This window comes from Uloborus diversus, chromosome 4, assembly GCF_026930045.1.
Source record: "Uloborus diversus isolate 005 chromosome 4, Udiv.v.3.1, whole genome shotgun sequence".
Classification (NCBI taxonomy): domain Eukaryota; kingdom Metazoa; phylum Arthropoda; class Arachnida; order Araneae; family Uloboridae; genus Uloborus; species Uloborus diversus.
The window spans coordinates 8,682,989-8,699,045 of NC_072734.1; the positions used below are offsets into that span (position 1 = coordinate 8,682,989).

Here is a 16,057-nt window from a genome sequence, read left to right on the forward strand (position 1 = left end):
AATGCACATGATAAAGGATTTTCATATAGTTCTGTGATGGATAAAGAGGCCTCCAAAAATGCATTCCGTTGGGCCATAAACCTGTAAATCAACCACTGCATACTTTTCAGAGGGCCTCCAAATAAACGTGGGCCTATGTCCTTACTTTAGTTAGTCGGCCGCTGTTAGTTAGCATCAAGGAGGATAGAAGAAATCTTTCTTTTATCCGCCTTGGTTAGCATTTTCAGCAATCAAGCCTTGTTGATCTTAGGGACTCTAGTTTTCATCTACCGGCAGCTCTGTTTGGTTTGAACTATAGGGACTCTAGTTTGCACACGCCTGGTTAGTTGCCAGTCAACCGGTTACTTTCTTCGAACACACCCTAATATTCCGCTTATGTGCCTTTTTCTGCTTGTAACCTTAACCGCGATCTTCTTCAACTAGAACTGTAACTGCTGTAAAAACGTAAACAAAACAATTACATTTAGTTGCGAAATTCAATAGAATAGAAAATAATCTAACATGAGTTATCCATTTAGATGTTTTCCTTCTTTGCGTGGTTGTTTGTTGAAAATGAACTATCATAGAAAGCAGTCCTTAAGAAAGTGTTCGCGTGTCGTTGAATGTGCAGATGAAAATCAAGTACATTTTAATGTACCTCCGTTTTTAAAATTACCGCCGAGACAGCCTGAAAGAAGAAAGCAAAATTACAACTATTTTCTTGTTTTAGATTTTGAAGCTACTTGTGACTCACCTGTAAATGTAATGCCACAGGTTTGTAGTTTTCTAATGATTACTGGTTGGGAAGAGTGATGAAAATTTTCACCCCCTTTTTTTTTTGTTAGAAATTATAACTTTTATTTGAATCAGTCGAACTAAATGATCTCACTTTGCATACCTAGAAGTCTTAAACTCCTCAAAATGAGATGCATTTTTAAAAATTTAAAATCGAATAAATTATATTAAAGAAAAACGAAAAATATATAAAATGATCGTTGATCAAGGATCTTTCATACAAAGAGACTTGATTCCGGTCTGCTGGGAACTTAATTCCAGGGGGGGGGGGTACAAGTGTCCTAATAAGTGTTTCGAAGATTATGCAATTGTTTGTGCTAAGTTGTCTTAAAATGCGAAAATTTAAGTTTTTTTTCTGTGTTGGAATGTTTTCTCAAAGAAGATGGTTTCCCTAAAGATAAGTTGGAGACCTAGGGTCCGTATAAAAAGTTAGATTTCATATTTTTTTCACTAATTTTAGTTTTTGCTGCAAACTTTTAAGGTCATATTTTTGCATCTCTGCACGCAAATGAAGGCCTTTCAAGTTAAACAGTGACACGCTGTATATGAATATTAGTTTTTTTTTGTCATTTTAATTCTATGTAAAAGAGATTATTTATGAGGTTTAGTTGCATGGTTGAAAATTTTATCAAAAGTTAAATATAAATTATAGGTATATTTTATTCATTAAAAACCAATTTCTAAGGAAAAGTTGATTTTCCTTTGCAGAAATAGTTATGAATCAACTCCTATTTGACTAACATCGCTGACCTTAGCCAATTGGTCTAACAGAAAATTTCTTGTCATTACTAGGTAAGTACTTTTTTGTGTGTCCAATGCTATCTAACCATTGCATTTGTATTTTCAGGAAATTATAGAATTCCCAGTCTTAAAAGTGAATGGTGAAACATTTGAAACTGAGTCAATATTTCATTCTTATGTTAGACCTGTTGCCAATCCAGAATTAACAGACTTCTGTAAACAGGTACTTTCTTTCTTAATTTATATTTAGCTAATTGTTGCTATTTGTGACAGATTTTTTATTTGATGTGCAGTACAGTAGCGGTTCCCAAGCTTTTTAGGCCATGGAACCCTTAAAATCAACAAATCAACGAACCCTCAAATGAAATTTAGCGAAGAAAGTTTCATGATGTCCATTGCTTCACTTCCCACTCCAGAGTCCTCTGCAGGGTTGCCAGAATTAAGAACAGTAAATACGGGACAGGCTTCCAAGAGTGAAAAAGGGGGAGGGGGTTAGGCGTCTATTCATGATAAACCTGAAAAATTCAATCGCAACAAAGCATTAAACCTCACAAAATGTCATCTATCAAAGAAAAAAGTCGGTTTCATTGCGATTGACGATGCATGCGCAGATATATTTCCAACATTAGTCAATGAGCAAAGAAGAAGCAACCATTCGGTTCCTCATGGGTCTGCCGCAAAAAAAAAAAAAGACCAAATTAAAAGGAAAATAATTTTAGCATTTGCCTGCGCTGCAATTTGATGTTCTTATTGCTCATTATTTCACTTTTTTGTTTTGCTTTATTATTTTTTTCAAAAGTAATGTCTCGTTCTGTAAAATATTGCTGTCAGTTATAATACGGGATTTTAGCCGTCCCGTATGGATGTTCCTCGGGACGCGGGACCCTTTTTGAAAATACGGGACTGTCCCTTGAAATCCGGGACGTCTGGCAACCCTGGTCCTCTGTGCGTATCACAAAGGTGGTTTTACCGGTTTTAAAGGAGTGTGAAGTCAGCTGTTTTCTATGAGCTGACCAACACGGGGTCCAAAAACCCCCGAGGTATTCATTTGAAATGGAAGCTGGGAAGGCTTGGTGACCAGTGACCACAACCAGATTTAACATGAACTCTAGTCCAATTAGCTCACACGGTGGATCTTCAACCGTTGTTGGTATCGAACACTTGATCATCTTGCAATAAACCTGGTGCCAATTTTTTAAAAAAACTGAAGCTGTGTCAATAAAAAATCCCACCTTCAGTTTTAAATAAGGTCTATGCATAAAAATTTAATTTTCACACAAAATTGTTATAACAGTCTACAACTATATCTGTCTTTGCAAGAAATTGTATTAATATGAAGAACTGAAATTGATTCATTAAATTACTGACAATGGCTGTAAACAGGGCCTGATTACTGAATAAGCCAACTAGGCCGTGGCCTAGGGCCTCCAATATTTAGGGGCCCCCAAATGGCTGAAATTGCTTTAGTCTAGGGCTAAAATTGTTTCAGTCAACAGCTAAAGTTATTCAGTTTAAATACAGGGGGCCCCAAAAAAGTATTTGGCCTAGGGCCCCTTGATATCTTAATCAGGCCCTGGCTGTAAACTCTGCCTTTTTGCCGAAAAGTTGAATATGCATAACATGAACAGAATCCAATTTAGAACGTAATTTGTTTTCGTGTACACATAGCGTGCTGGAAAACTTTTGCACTGATAAGTTGATATGGGCCGAAGCTGTTTATGATACAAAGTTTTGAGCTTTCTTAAATAATATCTAGTATTTCTTTTCAACACCACTAACCCAAAATTCATTGAGTGAAACAAATCAAATGAGATTTTTAAAGTAGATGATTTCTGTAGTTAAATTAATAATTCATATTCTGGCATTAATAGTGTCATTTGGTAAATAGATTTTTTATCGTCAATTGAACGTCGTTCTGAGTGAGCAGAGTGTGTTCCGCTAGGATTACATAAGGTTTATGGATTGACCAGAAATACTTTTTTAAATAAAGCGAAATGCCTTTTCTTCATAGAGATGGTTTCTTGCAAAACTTCAGTTTAAGAAAAAATATATATCTACGACGTTTCCTCTTCTGCAGAGAAACCAAAAACACAGCTTTGTTTTGCAGTGCTATTTTTTCTGTTACAAGCAAGAAGGGAACTTTCCCTTTGAATGAAAAAATCAACTTAACGTACCATAAATGTTGACAAGATAGGCTGATTATATCATCTGAAGTTTTTCATACAAAACATTGAAATCTGCTAAGGAGATTGATGTCTTTTGCTCCAGCTGAGAATCCTTCGTTTCATTTGCAAGTGTATACAATATTTTAAAAGGGTATGAAGTAGCCAGCTAATTTCATACAGAAAAGTAGTGATTTTGTGATGATTACCCTTGTCTTTATAAATCTTGCTCAATGTGCTGACCAGAGGCAACAAAACATGAAAAAATTAACTACTTTAAAGCTTCATCAAAAATTTTCTTCAAATCAGTTTTTTTTTTTAAATTTTAGTGCGGGCGTTGAGAAGACACAACGACGCTTGCTATTTCAATTCGGAACATCACTTTTTATCCTTAATAGTTTCTTTTTTTTCTGAAATTCCTGTGGAAAATAATAAATTTATGCATTGGCTTACTGATTGCGGAAACCTTCTAATTCTTCGGCGGAACCCAAGTGTTTCACGGAACACTTTAAAAAAAAATAAATTTGCTGACTTAAAAAAATTACTCAGCACTGAAAAAATTGCAATAAAATTTGTTTTTGAAGTAAAGTGTTCAATATAACTGTACCTTGTGATTTTTTTTATAGGATTTATAGGCCTATAGGTGTTATTTGCTGGTTATAAATTAAAATAAAAGATATTCAAATTATTGAGACCAGTCCTACGTATCATTTAATTCCAATATTCTCTTATTATGTACAGTAAGCTCCCGATTATCCGCGGAATAGGGTGGCATGGTAACCGCGGATAAGCGAAAACCGCGGATAATCCGAATAATAGTTTAAAAAATGATACTACTGTATACAATAGCTAAAAAATATGAATAACACTCACACATACATTTAAATTTTTTGTTAAAAACATTGCTACATTCCATCTACTAACATTGAATGTAAAAAATATACATATGTAAGAGCTATAAATGAGCAATAGCACAATCATAAGTTTGAAAAACACTTAATGACCGTTAAAAAAAATAGTGAAAAGACCCGCGGATAATCCGAGCCGCGGATAAACCGGCCGCCGATAATCGGGAGTTTACTGTATCTACTTCAAACCATATTTCTTTATTCTGAAATTTAAAATTATGTTCTTCCCTTGCAGTTAACTGGTATTACTCAAGATATTGTTGATGATCATCCAGTATTTGAAGATGTGTTTGAGGTTAGTATAGTTTCACATTTTTTTCATGTTCTGAAATTGCTGTTTAAATTAAGTTAAAAAAGAAAGGACAACTTAGTATTTGCTTTCCTTAATTTATTTCCTTTTTTTTAAAGTCAAATAGTTAATACTAATTTATTCAAAATATTAAGTAATTTTTTATTTTAATTTTGTTCTTTTGATTATTTTCCATATTTTCACTATTCATCATTTTGATAAATAATGTTGCAAAACTTCCGTTAGAGTATGCCCCTCCTTGCCTTTTATGTGTGCACCTAGGATAAGATCATTACTTTTTATGTTGTATAATTCTATTAATGTTTCTATTTCTTTAAAAATATCTTTGATTAATGTAAATGTTATTAACATTAATGTAACATGATTACCATTGATTTAGTTTGTACATTTTTTTACAATTTCTCCTTTAATATTTCCTATTCAAGTCATGTGCATACATTTCTATAACTGGTAGACACAGAGCCTGTTGTTGAGCATTTCTTTTATATTTATTGTAATGCTGGAATTAAACGAGCTGATGTGTGCATCACATGACTTCCTTTTACTCCAATTCAATGTCATTTCCCCATTACTGGCAATTTTAATGTGATTCAATAGTTTACTCTTTAAATATCACCAACAGTGGCCAAATTGAAACAAATTTTAAAAAATGATAAAAAAAAATTGCCAAGTTGGCGACCAAAAGACTGGCGATATATTGCCAAGTGCCCGCCAAATAATAAGACCACTTGAGTTTACATCAAAATTAACAATAATTTCCCCCCAAAAAGGGGCAAAATACCCCTTTAGAAACACCCGAATGCAACCAAAAGGGGAGGTGCACAACTAGACCCCACTAGGTGTCTATGTGCCAAATTTCAACTTTCTAGGACTTACCGTTCTTGAGTTATGAGACATACATATGCACATACGCACAAACATACATACGTACATACAGACGTCAGGAGAAAACTCGTTGTAATTAACTCAGGAATCGTCAAAATGGATATTTCGCGTGTCTGTACCAAGGACGTATATAAGGGAGGGGCTGAGGGGGCCCGGGCCCCCTCCAAAATCTGGAAAAAAAATAGATGAAGGGAGTTAATTTTGGGGTTAGTTGCTCACAAATAATTTCTAAATTTTTAGCTACAAAAAAGAAAAAATAATAATAATGAACAAATAACTATGATTGTGGTATAATAATCATAATACGTTAGATCAGAGATTTCTGAACTGGGTGCCGCAGGAAGAGGTGAAGGGTGCCGCGAAGTGCCCTTGGTAACAATGTACATAAAACTAGACGAGGATGCCGTGAGAACATTTTTAGTTCTTCAAAGGGTGCCGCGAATTGTTAAAGTTTGGGAACCCTGCATTTGATGGCACCACACAATAGTGTTCAGAAATGGTCAAGGGATCCGTACCCCTTACTCACGAAAAGAACATGTTTTGGGGAAGCGAAGTTATTTTAACAACAAGTCAGTTTGAAAAGAAGGGTCTCCAAAATGTTTCTCTCGTTAACTCTCGTCCCCTGCAAGAAATTTAAAATAATTTTTAGTTGGGTTGAGTAACAATGGAAATTTATTTCCTAAAAACGCATTTATTTAGGCCCTTTTTTGGACATCAATTTCAAAACAATTCTGGAAGAGGGTCACCGAACCAACACCCTTTAACTAAGCTTACTACCAAAAATAGTCTGATATTGTGCCTTTAAGATTTAAATTTTGAAAAGTTTTGGAGGAAGATTCCTAAAACCATTCCTTACGTTTAAACGACTCCAAAGATGACCTGAAATTGCGTTTTACCTTTCAGGGGAGGATTCTCGAACTCCTCCTTTCCGAAAATTGCCTGATGTTGGGAAAAAATCTGAATAGATTTTCAAAATAACATTAAAATAAAAAATAATCAAAAGGTACTGACTATTGATCTGGTAATTACGTCCAAGTACCCCTATTTCTTTTATCTGTCTCCACCCCTTTTTTTTTTTCCTTTTTCCCTATTGGTCTAAAAATAAGAAAGTATTCAAAATGCTGTACTTAGCAAGCCCCATCCAACCACTAAGACCATTAAAGAGCTTCTCAAACTCGTTTTCAGGGCTTCAATGTCGAAAAATTTCCAACGGGCAATTATCTGACGTCTTGCCTTCTGAAAGCATAGAAAATTGTTTAAGATTGCTTTTATGGAGATTCAATTTTAAAAAACGGCTGAACTTCTAACATTACCAAATATGATCCACAGTCACGCTTTTAAGATTTCAATTACGAAAAAATTTCGTATGAGGGTCCAACTGCTCCCATATGAAATTGAAAAAAAAAACCCCTACAATTTCGAAATTTTTTTAAGGTGCGTTTACATCCCTCCACCTAATATTACTGAATATCGCTTTAAAACTGCGGTTTTTAGGACTTTAATTTCAAAATAGTTTTGGGAGAGTCCCAGAACATCCCTGCCCGTAACATTATCGAAGTTAGTCTAAATCTGCGTTTTTAGAACTTCAATTTCGAAAAATTGGGCGGAGGGGTGACGGATTTCGTTTTATTTTTTAAAAAAAAGCCATCGGGGGCAACTTCAAAAAGGCCCATTCCTAACGTCAACAAATGCCTAACATGTGGTGATCTCCTGGTTTTTGATCTTGTGTGCTTTATTGGGTGTAGCAACTCTGTTTATTTACTGCTGTTTTTAGTATTTATTCTGTGTTTTTTTGCATTTTTATCTTTCTGTTTTGCCTTTTGGAACATATTCACTGAGTAGAAATGGGTGTTATATGCATTATGAAAGAGGTAAAGAGTGGGAAGGGGGACAGGTGGATCTCTTGTGATTTATGTCATATGTTCTGCCTGTATAAGGGGGAAAATGAGTCTGTTTTTGAGGAGGATTATATTTGCACTAAATGTGCTGAACTCTCAGACTTAAGACTTAAGATGCTAGTTTTGGAAGCCCAGTTAGCATTAGGGTGTAGGCCAGTTGTAGAGGGTATAAATGTTCCAGAGATTCAGGGGGAAGTTTCAAATGAGGAGTTAGATTGGGAAACTAAGGGTGTAATTTTAGGGGACTCTATGGTAAGGGAGGTGAGTAACACAGTTGGGAGAGTAAAGCATAAGATGGCTAGGTGTTGTTTACCAGGGGCTCGGGTAAAAGACGTTAATATGGTTGCTGAAAAGAAGGGAGTATTGAATAAGGAGGATATGGTTACTTTGTGGGTGGGAACAAATGATGTAGGCCACAGTAAAAATGAGGAGTTTTCTAGGGAATGGGAATCCCTGTTGGATAAAGCAACCAGCTTTTCGATGAATGTCCAAGTGGTTGGTTTGCTTCCCAGGTATGGAGTGCATAGGAGCTGGCTAAATCAACGTGCGAGGTGTATGAACTTGCTACTGAAGTCAATTTGCGAAAAGCGCAGTATCAGGTTCATTGACGTATGGAGTCATTGTAAACGGGATTGGATTGCTAGGGATGGCCTGCATTTGAGCTCTACAGGGGTCAAAATGGTTAGTGGATTAATTTTAAGGGCTTCGGAGTCAAAAAACTAAGTTGGAATGGGGGGCATGGTTCAAGCATCAGGTATCGAGAGAATGAAATTTTTTTGGGTATTGCTAGGAATGGAAATAAAGTGACGAACAAGAGTAGTAATGTTAACAATTGTAATTTAGGAAATTTCAGGGTGTTAAATAAAAGCAACTTAGGCATGCTTAAAGTTTTCTATACCAATGCTCGCAGTATTAGGAACAAGATGGATGAATTGAAAAGCATAGTTACGGATGAGAAGTTGGATGTTATTGGAATTACAGAGACATGGGCTACCGAATCTGATGCAGAGTTATTACATATTGCTGGGTATAATTTGTTCAGACAGGATAGAGTAGGTAAAAGAGGTGGTGGGGTTTTATTTTATGTTAGAGACAATTTTATTTGCAATGAATTGGTCATAAATGATAAGCCTACTGATATTGATATGGTTTGGCTGGAGTTGATGAGCAGTAAGGGCAAAAAGCTACGCTTTGGAAACATTTATAGGCCACCTAATTCAAACCAGGGACAAGATGAACAGATGTACCGTATTATAAGTGACATGTCCAGTAAAGGATCCGTTATCATAATGGGGGATTTCAATTTTCCGGGTATTGATTGGAATAATTTTTATCCTGGTAATGGCAAAGAAGAGGAATTTTTAAATGTAATTGGTGACTGTTTCTTAGATCAAGTTGTAACTCAGGGAACTCGAGAGGAGGCCATTTTGGATCTAGTTTTTTTGTGACATAGGTAGTTTTGTTCAAGGGTTGAGTGTAGGGGAGCATATTGGAGATAGTGATCATAACAGCATTAGGTTCCGGGTTAAATTTGAAGTGTGCAAAGATGATAATTTTAGGTTTGTGCCCAATTTCAGAAACACCGATTTTGTTGCACTTAGGCAGAGCTTGAAAGAGGTTTTTTCGTCAGGGTTGGAAAATAACGACCTAGATCAGCAGTGGACGGAATTTAAGGATAAACTTGCTAAAACCGTTGGGGACTATGTTCCATTTAGGAGAAAAGGTGTTAGTACCAAAATTTGGCCCATGTGGTTCACCAGGGAGACTAAAGAAGCTCTTAATTATAAGCAAGCCGCTTTTCGTAAGTTTAAAGAAACTGGTCAGAGTGCGGAGAGGCTCCAGTATGGTAAGGCAAGGCGAAATTTTAAGTATTTGGTATGGATTCAGAAAAGGGAATTGGAGCAAAGGCTGGCAGATGACATTGATGGGAACCCTAAGAGGTTTTTTGCGTACGCTAATTCTGGGAAAGCTCGAAACAGTCAAATTGGGCCTTTGGTTGATGAGTATGGAAATTTAATCCAAAACGATAGGGATATTGCAAATGTTCTAAATAACTTTTTTTCCAGTGTGTTTAACGATAACTGTATCTCAACAGTTGACACTAACAAGACACAAGCGATTATACAGCTTGAGGATTTTATATTTTCCAGGGAGGAGGTTTTATTTCATTTGAAAAAGATTAAAGCAACTAAAGCTCCGGGACCAGATAATATCTATCCAAAAATTTTAGTTGAATGTGCAGAGGAATTAGTGGATGTTATTTTGAATATTTTCAATGCTTCTTATAACTCGGGGAGGGTGCCAGAGGACTGGAAGCTGGCTAACATAACGCCACTCTTCAAGAAGGGGTCTAAAGGTATTGCTGGGAATTATAGACCTGTAAGTTTGACTTCGGTGATTTGTAAGATTTTCGAAACTTTGATCAAAATTAAGATCATGATGTTCTTAGAGACTAATAGTCTGTTGACTAGTTTGCAGTATGGTTTCAGGAAAGGTAAATCCTGTACTACTAATTTATTGCATTTCTACGACAAGGTTACCTCAGCTTTAGATAACAAAAAATGTGTGGAAGTTGTTTATATTGATTTTCAAAAAGCTTTTGACAAGGTACCGCATGTTGCTCTTCTCAGCAAGTTAGCTGACATTGGAATAGGAGGAAAAACTTTACTTTGGGTTAGAAATTGGCTTACTGGTAGGAAACAAAGAGTAGTTGTGAGAGGAAATCATTCTAATTGGAGTGATGTTTTAAGTGGGGTTCCTCAAGGATCAGTTTTAGGGCCTCTTTTGTTTATTATATTTATGAATGACATCAATGAAAATATTTCTGGAAGCATGAATTGTTTTGCTGACGATGTAAAAGTTATGGGGATTGTCGAAAATGAAGAACACGTAAAACAGCTGCAAGAGGATTTAGATCATATTACTAAGTGGGCAGATAAATGGGGTATGGCAGTTAATGTAGGGAAATGTCAAGTGCTACACTTAGGTCATGGAAATAAGCGTATGAGATATCGTTTACAGGGTTCAGTCATAAATCAGGCAGAAAATGTTATGGATCTGGGTGTCTTTATAAATCAGGACTTCAAGTTTAGTCAACAGTGCAGTATTGCTAGTAACAAAGCCAACAAAATGCTTGGGTTCATCAATAGATCTATTTCAAATAAATCTAAGAAAGTTCTTCTGCCTTTATATAGGAGTTTAGTAAGACCTCATTTGGAGTATGCTGTTCAGTTTTGGTCGCCTTATCTGAAGAAAGATATTTTTGTATTGGAAAGGGTTCAAAGAAGGGTAACTAAATTAGTAAGGGGACTCTCAGATTTAGATTATGATACCAGACTTAATAGGCTTAACATGTATAGCCTGGAGCAAAGGAGAGTCAGAGGGGACATGATTCAGTTATTTAAATTTATCAAAATGAAAGATGTAAATGGATTAAATTTTTGCGGGGAAAGCAGGACAAGGGGTCATTGTTTTAAGCTATATAAATCTCAGGCTAACTTGGAAATCAGGAAAAACTACTACTTTAGCAGGGTCGTGGGCACTTGGAATAGCTTACCAGAAGAGGCGGTAATGAGCAAGGGAGTGGATAGCTTTAAGAGGGCCATTGATCTTCATTGGGGACTAATTAATTGACTAGGACCAGCCTAGCTGGGCCCAGAGCCTGTTGCTGGTAGTCACATTTGTATTTGTATTTGTATAAATATAGCTTACAATAGCGTTTTTAAGATTTCAATTTCTAAAAATTCCGCAGAAGACCTTCCGAATTTTCCCCCGTAGCATCGCCAGAGACCGCCTAAAACTGCGTTCTTTGTACTACAAATCCAAAAAATTTCTGGGGAGAACTCCCGTACCCTCCCCCCTCTTTCACCGACCAGAAGCGAGAACATTTTGAGTGCCCTCCTGAAACTATTTTTTGATTGGGCCACTGGGTGACAGTATGAAGTCCTAGCCCCACCTCGAAAAAAAAAATGAAAAGGTCCAAGGCACTGTTGCTCCCCCCCATCCAAAACAAAAAGTGGCAGGGGGGGAGGATAATCTTGGTTATATGGGCTCCCTCCAAAATAAAAACATATATAGGCCACTGGTCTGTATGTTCTTAGGCACTTATCAACGTGTGGTCGAGTCGGGAAAAAAAACTCATCATTCATTCGGGGGTGAGTAAAATGGAAATTAAGGTCAATTTTTAAGTGAAATTTTTTTTCGCAAATACAATGCTTCCTTTTTTGTAAAAAGGAAGTAAAAAACAAGAAAGTAAAAAAGCACTTCAATAAGTAGTAGAGGGAAAAAAAAACATTTTTTCAAACACCCCTACTCTGTTAATGTAACTTTTTCTGAAGAATGTCCTTTGGAAGGGTGTTTTATTGCATTGCTATTTGTGTTAACAGGGAAAGCTAATAGATCATATAGGAAATCCTTATTTGATATTATTGGTGAAGTTGTGCACTGATAGACCACATCTGTAATATTAGATCACATATTTTAGGTTAGGGTGGGCTTAGAAATAGTTACTTATTTGTGGTATTTTGCTATCAAAATTTCATTTTGGCATTCAGGTTTTGCAAAACACAACACACACGAAATTTAAGGCTGAAAATTTGGATCATTTTTAGTCTTTTTTCCCCCAGCTTTTTATGATCCCTGATTGATGTGAAAGAATATAAAAATCACTTTTGTTCAGTTTTTATGCTTTATATTATATATTTGACTATAGATAATCTTGCAATATCCTTCATGTGTACTACTTCTACATTTATTGAAATTTTTGTAACCTCTTTCTTTGATTAAAATAATATTCAATCCTTCAAATAATATTCCTATGTATTCATTTTTGAAAGTAGCTCTCAGATTTTACCATTTTTGATGCACAGAAAACTTAATCCATACATGATACTCTTTCCTAAATTTAAACTTATTTTAGTTTAGGTATCCACATTTCTGAATGGATACTGACACGGACAAAACGTTCCCTATTTGGTATGATCCCTTCTCTATTTTTTCGCTTTGGACAAACTGAATCTTAATGCTTCTTGTTGCAATCTTAATTGTAGAGGTCTGGTTCAGATCATGTTTACAACAATGTAAGTTATCTTCAAAGAGCAGTCCATGCTGCTTTTCCTTATTGAGCAATCACGATTGCTTATTGTTCTCGCTTGACCGTTTTAATGTCCTATGATTTTATTTTCCCACCAGCACCCTCTGCAGCATCACTGTCGACCGGCTCCTCACGATGCTGCTCCTATAGCGAAAACCGTCTCCAGGTTGCGTCAATATCCTACACAAACACGCATACATACACACACATACGCACACACATACACGCACACTAACAAACACCTACACCTGCACACACATATGCACACACACCTACAAACATACACGCACACACACCTAAACGCACACTAACAAACACATACAACTACCCACACACAAACACACCCCACACACAAACACACATGCTTACACACACACATACACATACGCCCACACACAAACAAACATACCCCCTCACACACACAAGCACGCCCACCTACATACACACACGCACTCGTGATTGGGAAAAACATAATTTAAATTTAAGATGTCAAAGTTTAAATCCTTATATATTATTTCTCTAGCCTGTTTTTGGTTTCTGCGCGAGATTTTCCTCAATTCTTGATCGATTTCTTTGATTTACACCTTATTTTATCTAGCTTATCGTGCAGGCTACTGACGAAAAATAGACCCACGGTCTAAAAATTTTTTTTTCGGGCAAAAAAAACCTGTTTTAAAGAACCAGAATGAGGTTTTCGGTTAAATTTATAAATTTAACTTGCACTGTTACCGACAGAGCTGAATACCTTGATCGGCAGAGCGTTCGACTGGTAACCAGGAGAACGCGTGTTCGGACCCACGTCCGGACAATCTGCATCAAAAAATTAGAAAAATATCGCTCATTGCATGAACAATGAATAACAAATATGAGGGAATACATGAGATAGAAACGCTCCTAGCTGTTATGAAAACTTGATGAAACACGGAGCTAAATTGATACTCAATTGTAAGGTTTTTTATTTAAAGCTTTGGCTCCGGGAAGAAAATTAAAGCATAATGTAAGTAAAAATATAAGTATCAGGTTTGAGATTTTAGACTACATTGGAATTGTTTTTTGTTCAGTAAAATATAATAAATCGTATGTTGAAATATAGATTCTTCTAATGAGTTTTTGACTCTTTGTACAAATAAAAAAATTACTTCCTCAATTTAAAGGGTAATATATATTTTTCTTCTTTTTTGCAAAAAAACAAATAGCGTATCACATTTTTACTACATTTGAAAAGCTACGCTTAAAAAAGAACTTAGTTCAAATTATTTTGTATTTTAACCGTGCTGTTAAATGATGAACACGTGCTGCCATCTAAGTCATAACGGTTCAAACAGCCTGCGATATCAAATTGTAAAAATTTTCAGAAATAAAAACACTTCTCGGCAAGAAAAAAAATTTAAATTACCTGTGGGTTTTTTTTTCGGTAGAGCCTTCGGCTATAAACTGTCTGAACTTAGGGCCCGTTCGGGCTGTCCGACATAATAGCAAATTTACAGTAATATTACGCATTACATGTACTCATAACATACAACAGATAACACACGTAATAAAATAAATGCAGTGGGAATGCTATTTGGTGTTTCGACTCCTTTATGCAGGCTACAGTTATCATTCAGATAAGTTGACTGCTAATTGAAGGGTGTTCTTCCCTTTTTTTAAGCTTTGACTCTGTCCAGACCACTGAGCATAATGTAAGAATAAAAAAAAATATTAGATATACCTCAAGGGAATCCTTTTTGTGCAGAAAAACATTTTCATTGTATGCTGAAATGTATATAGATTTTTCTAATAGCAGTGTTCAAACTTTTGTACAAATGAAAAAATACTACGCCAAATTAAAACTACGAGTTTCAACCAGTAAATCTTTAATTATTTATTCGAATATGATATAAAACATTAAAATTATTAGCAACTTCATTAGTAAGAAATCATTTTCTACTCCTCTGCTTTCAGCTGAAAAAAAAAAACATTTTGTCTACGTTCAAAAAATTACACTTAAAAAAACGGACTCAGTTCAACTGGTTTTGGTTTTGAATTTTAAGTGTTCAATTAAAAGAAAAACAAGTGCGGGCTTTTAAGCCAAACAGTTTAAAGAAACCTGCTATGGGAAATTGTTGAATATCCAAAAATAAAAACACTTATTTTTTCAACCGAATTTATTACTTCTCTAGAATGTTTCTTTCAATCGCTACGTGAGATCTTCCTCATTCTTTAATCAAATTCCATGTTTTACGAATAATTTTAAATCGTATCATGCTGGCTAATGACAAAACATAGACGCATGATCTTATTATATTTTTTTCAGCGAAAAACTTTTTTACTGTGTTTTATTACGCATTCCTTCAATGAATAGCATTCGAAAAGGAAGGCACAGTTGCTAGGTTTGTTGGAGCGTCGTACTGTTAATCAGAATGGTGCCAGTTCGAATCCGTGCCCCTAAATATCTCTCTAATGTTTCTTTTTTTTCCGTCAGATGCTCACATGGGCAGGACTGTATTTGCCACAACCTGTTTTTTCACATGCAAAATTACTGATTTTTCTAGTGTCACTCAGCCACACTTTTAATGATATTTATATTTGCATTGGAAATATGTACAAGCAAAAGGGTAGCAATGATCAAATTATCACAACCTTGTATTTAACGAGGTTTTGTTACTGATGTCTTCAAATTACATGCCATCTCTTGTGCGCTTACTTTTTTCCGTTTACGTTTTTCGGTTTTTCTTCATAATATTCTTTCTTTGAAATTTTTAAAGAGCGAAATGCCTTATGAAACGATTCAAAGTACAGTGTGGAGTTCCGCACTGGTCGACTAGTTATTATTATTCTTATTATTTTTAGTTATTACAACCGCATTGCCCTTTACTTTTGAAACTGCCTCTTTCTCCTTAGTCACTAAAGAAGAAAATTGAAATAAACTTCCAACTTATTCATTTCGTCTTTTCCCCCAGAATAAAAGTACAGCATAATTTCTTTTATCCAGACTAACTGGGATCAAAGGCAATCCAGGTATAGTATGAGAATTAACAAAACAAATCCTTAAATAAGCAGAATTATTATTTACTGGAAAGACGCGCGTCAAGGTATGATGGGTGAAAATTTGCTTCTACATTTGAACAAAGCAATTGCCTGTTTGGTGATATTTTGACAGTTGAAATTTAAATTCTAACTCCAGTGGATGAACCCTAAACTCCAGTAGATAGCGTTCATAGTTGACCGCTTTTTCGTTTCTTCATTCCCCTAAAACGACACAGTCTTACCTGTAAAACAGTTTAGTTACCAGATCCAGTTCAGCC

General features: G+C 35.5%; 1 protein-coding gene across 1 annotated transcript in view; it reads left to right on the plus strand.

Annotated features, from left to right (window-relative positions):
- Window positions 1–452: 452 nt before the first annotated feature.
- LOC129219806 (ERI1 exoribonuclease 3-like) overlaps window positions 453–16,057 on the plus strand; it is a 19,134-nt gene continuing 3,529 nt past the window's right edge. Inside the window, exons 1-3 of the mRNA XM_054854109.1 lie at window positions 453–753; window positions 1,622–1,738; window positions 4,821–4,880. Coding sequence (XP_054710084.1) covers window positions 502–753; window positions 1,622–1,738; window positions 4,821–4,880 — 429 coding nt within the window. The 5' untranslated portion in view covers window positions 453–501. The remainder of the gene's footprint in view (window positions 754–1,621; window positions 1,739–4,820; window positions 4,881–16,057) is intronic.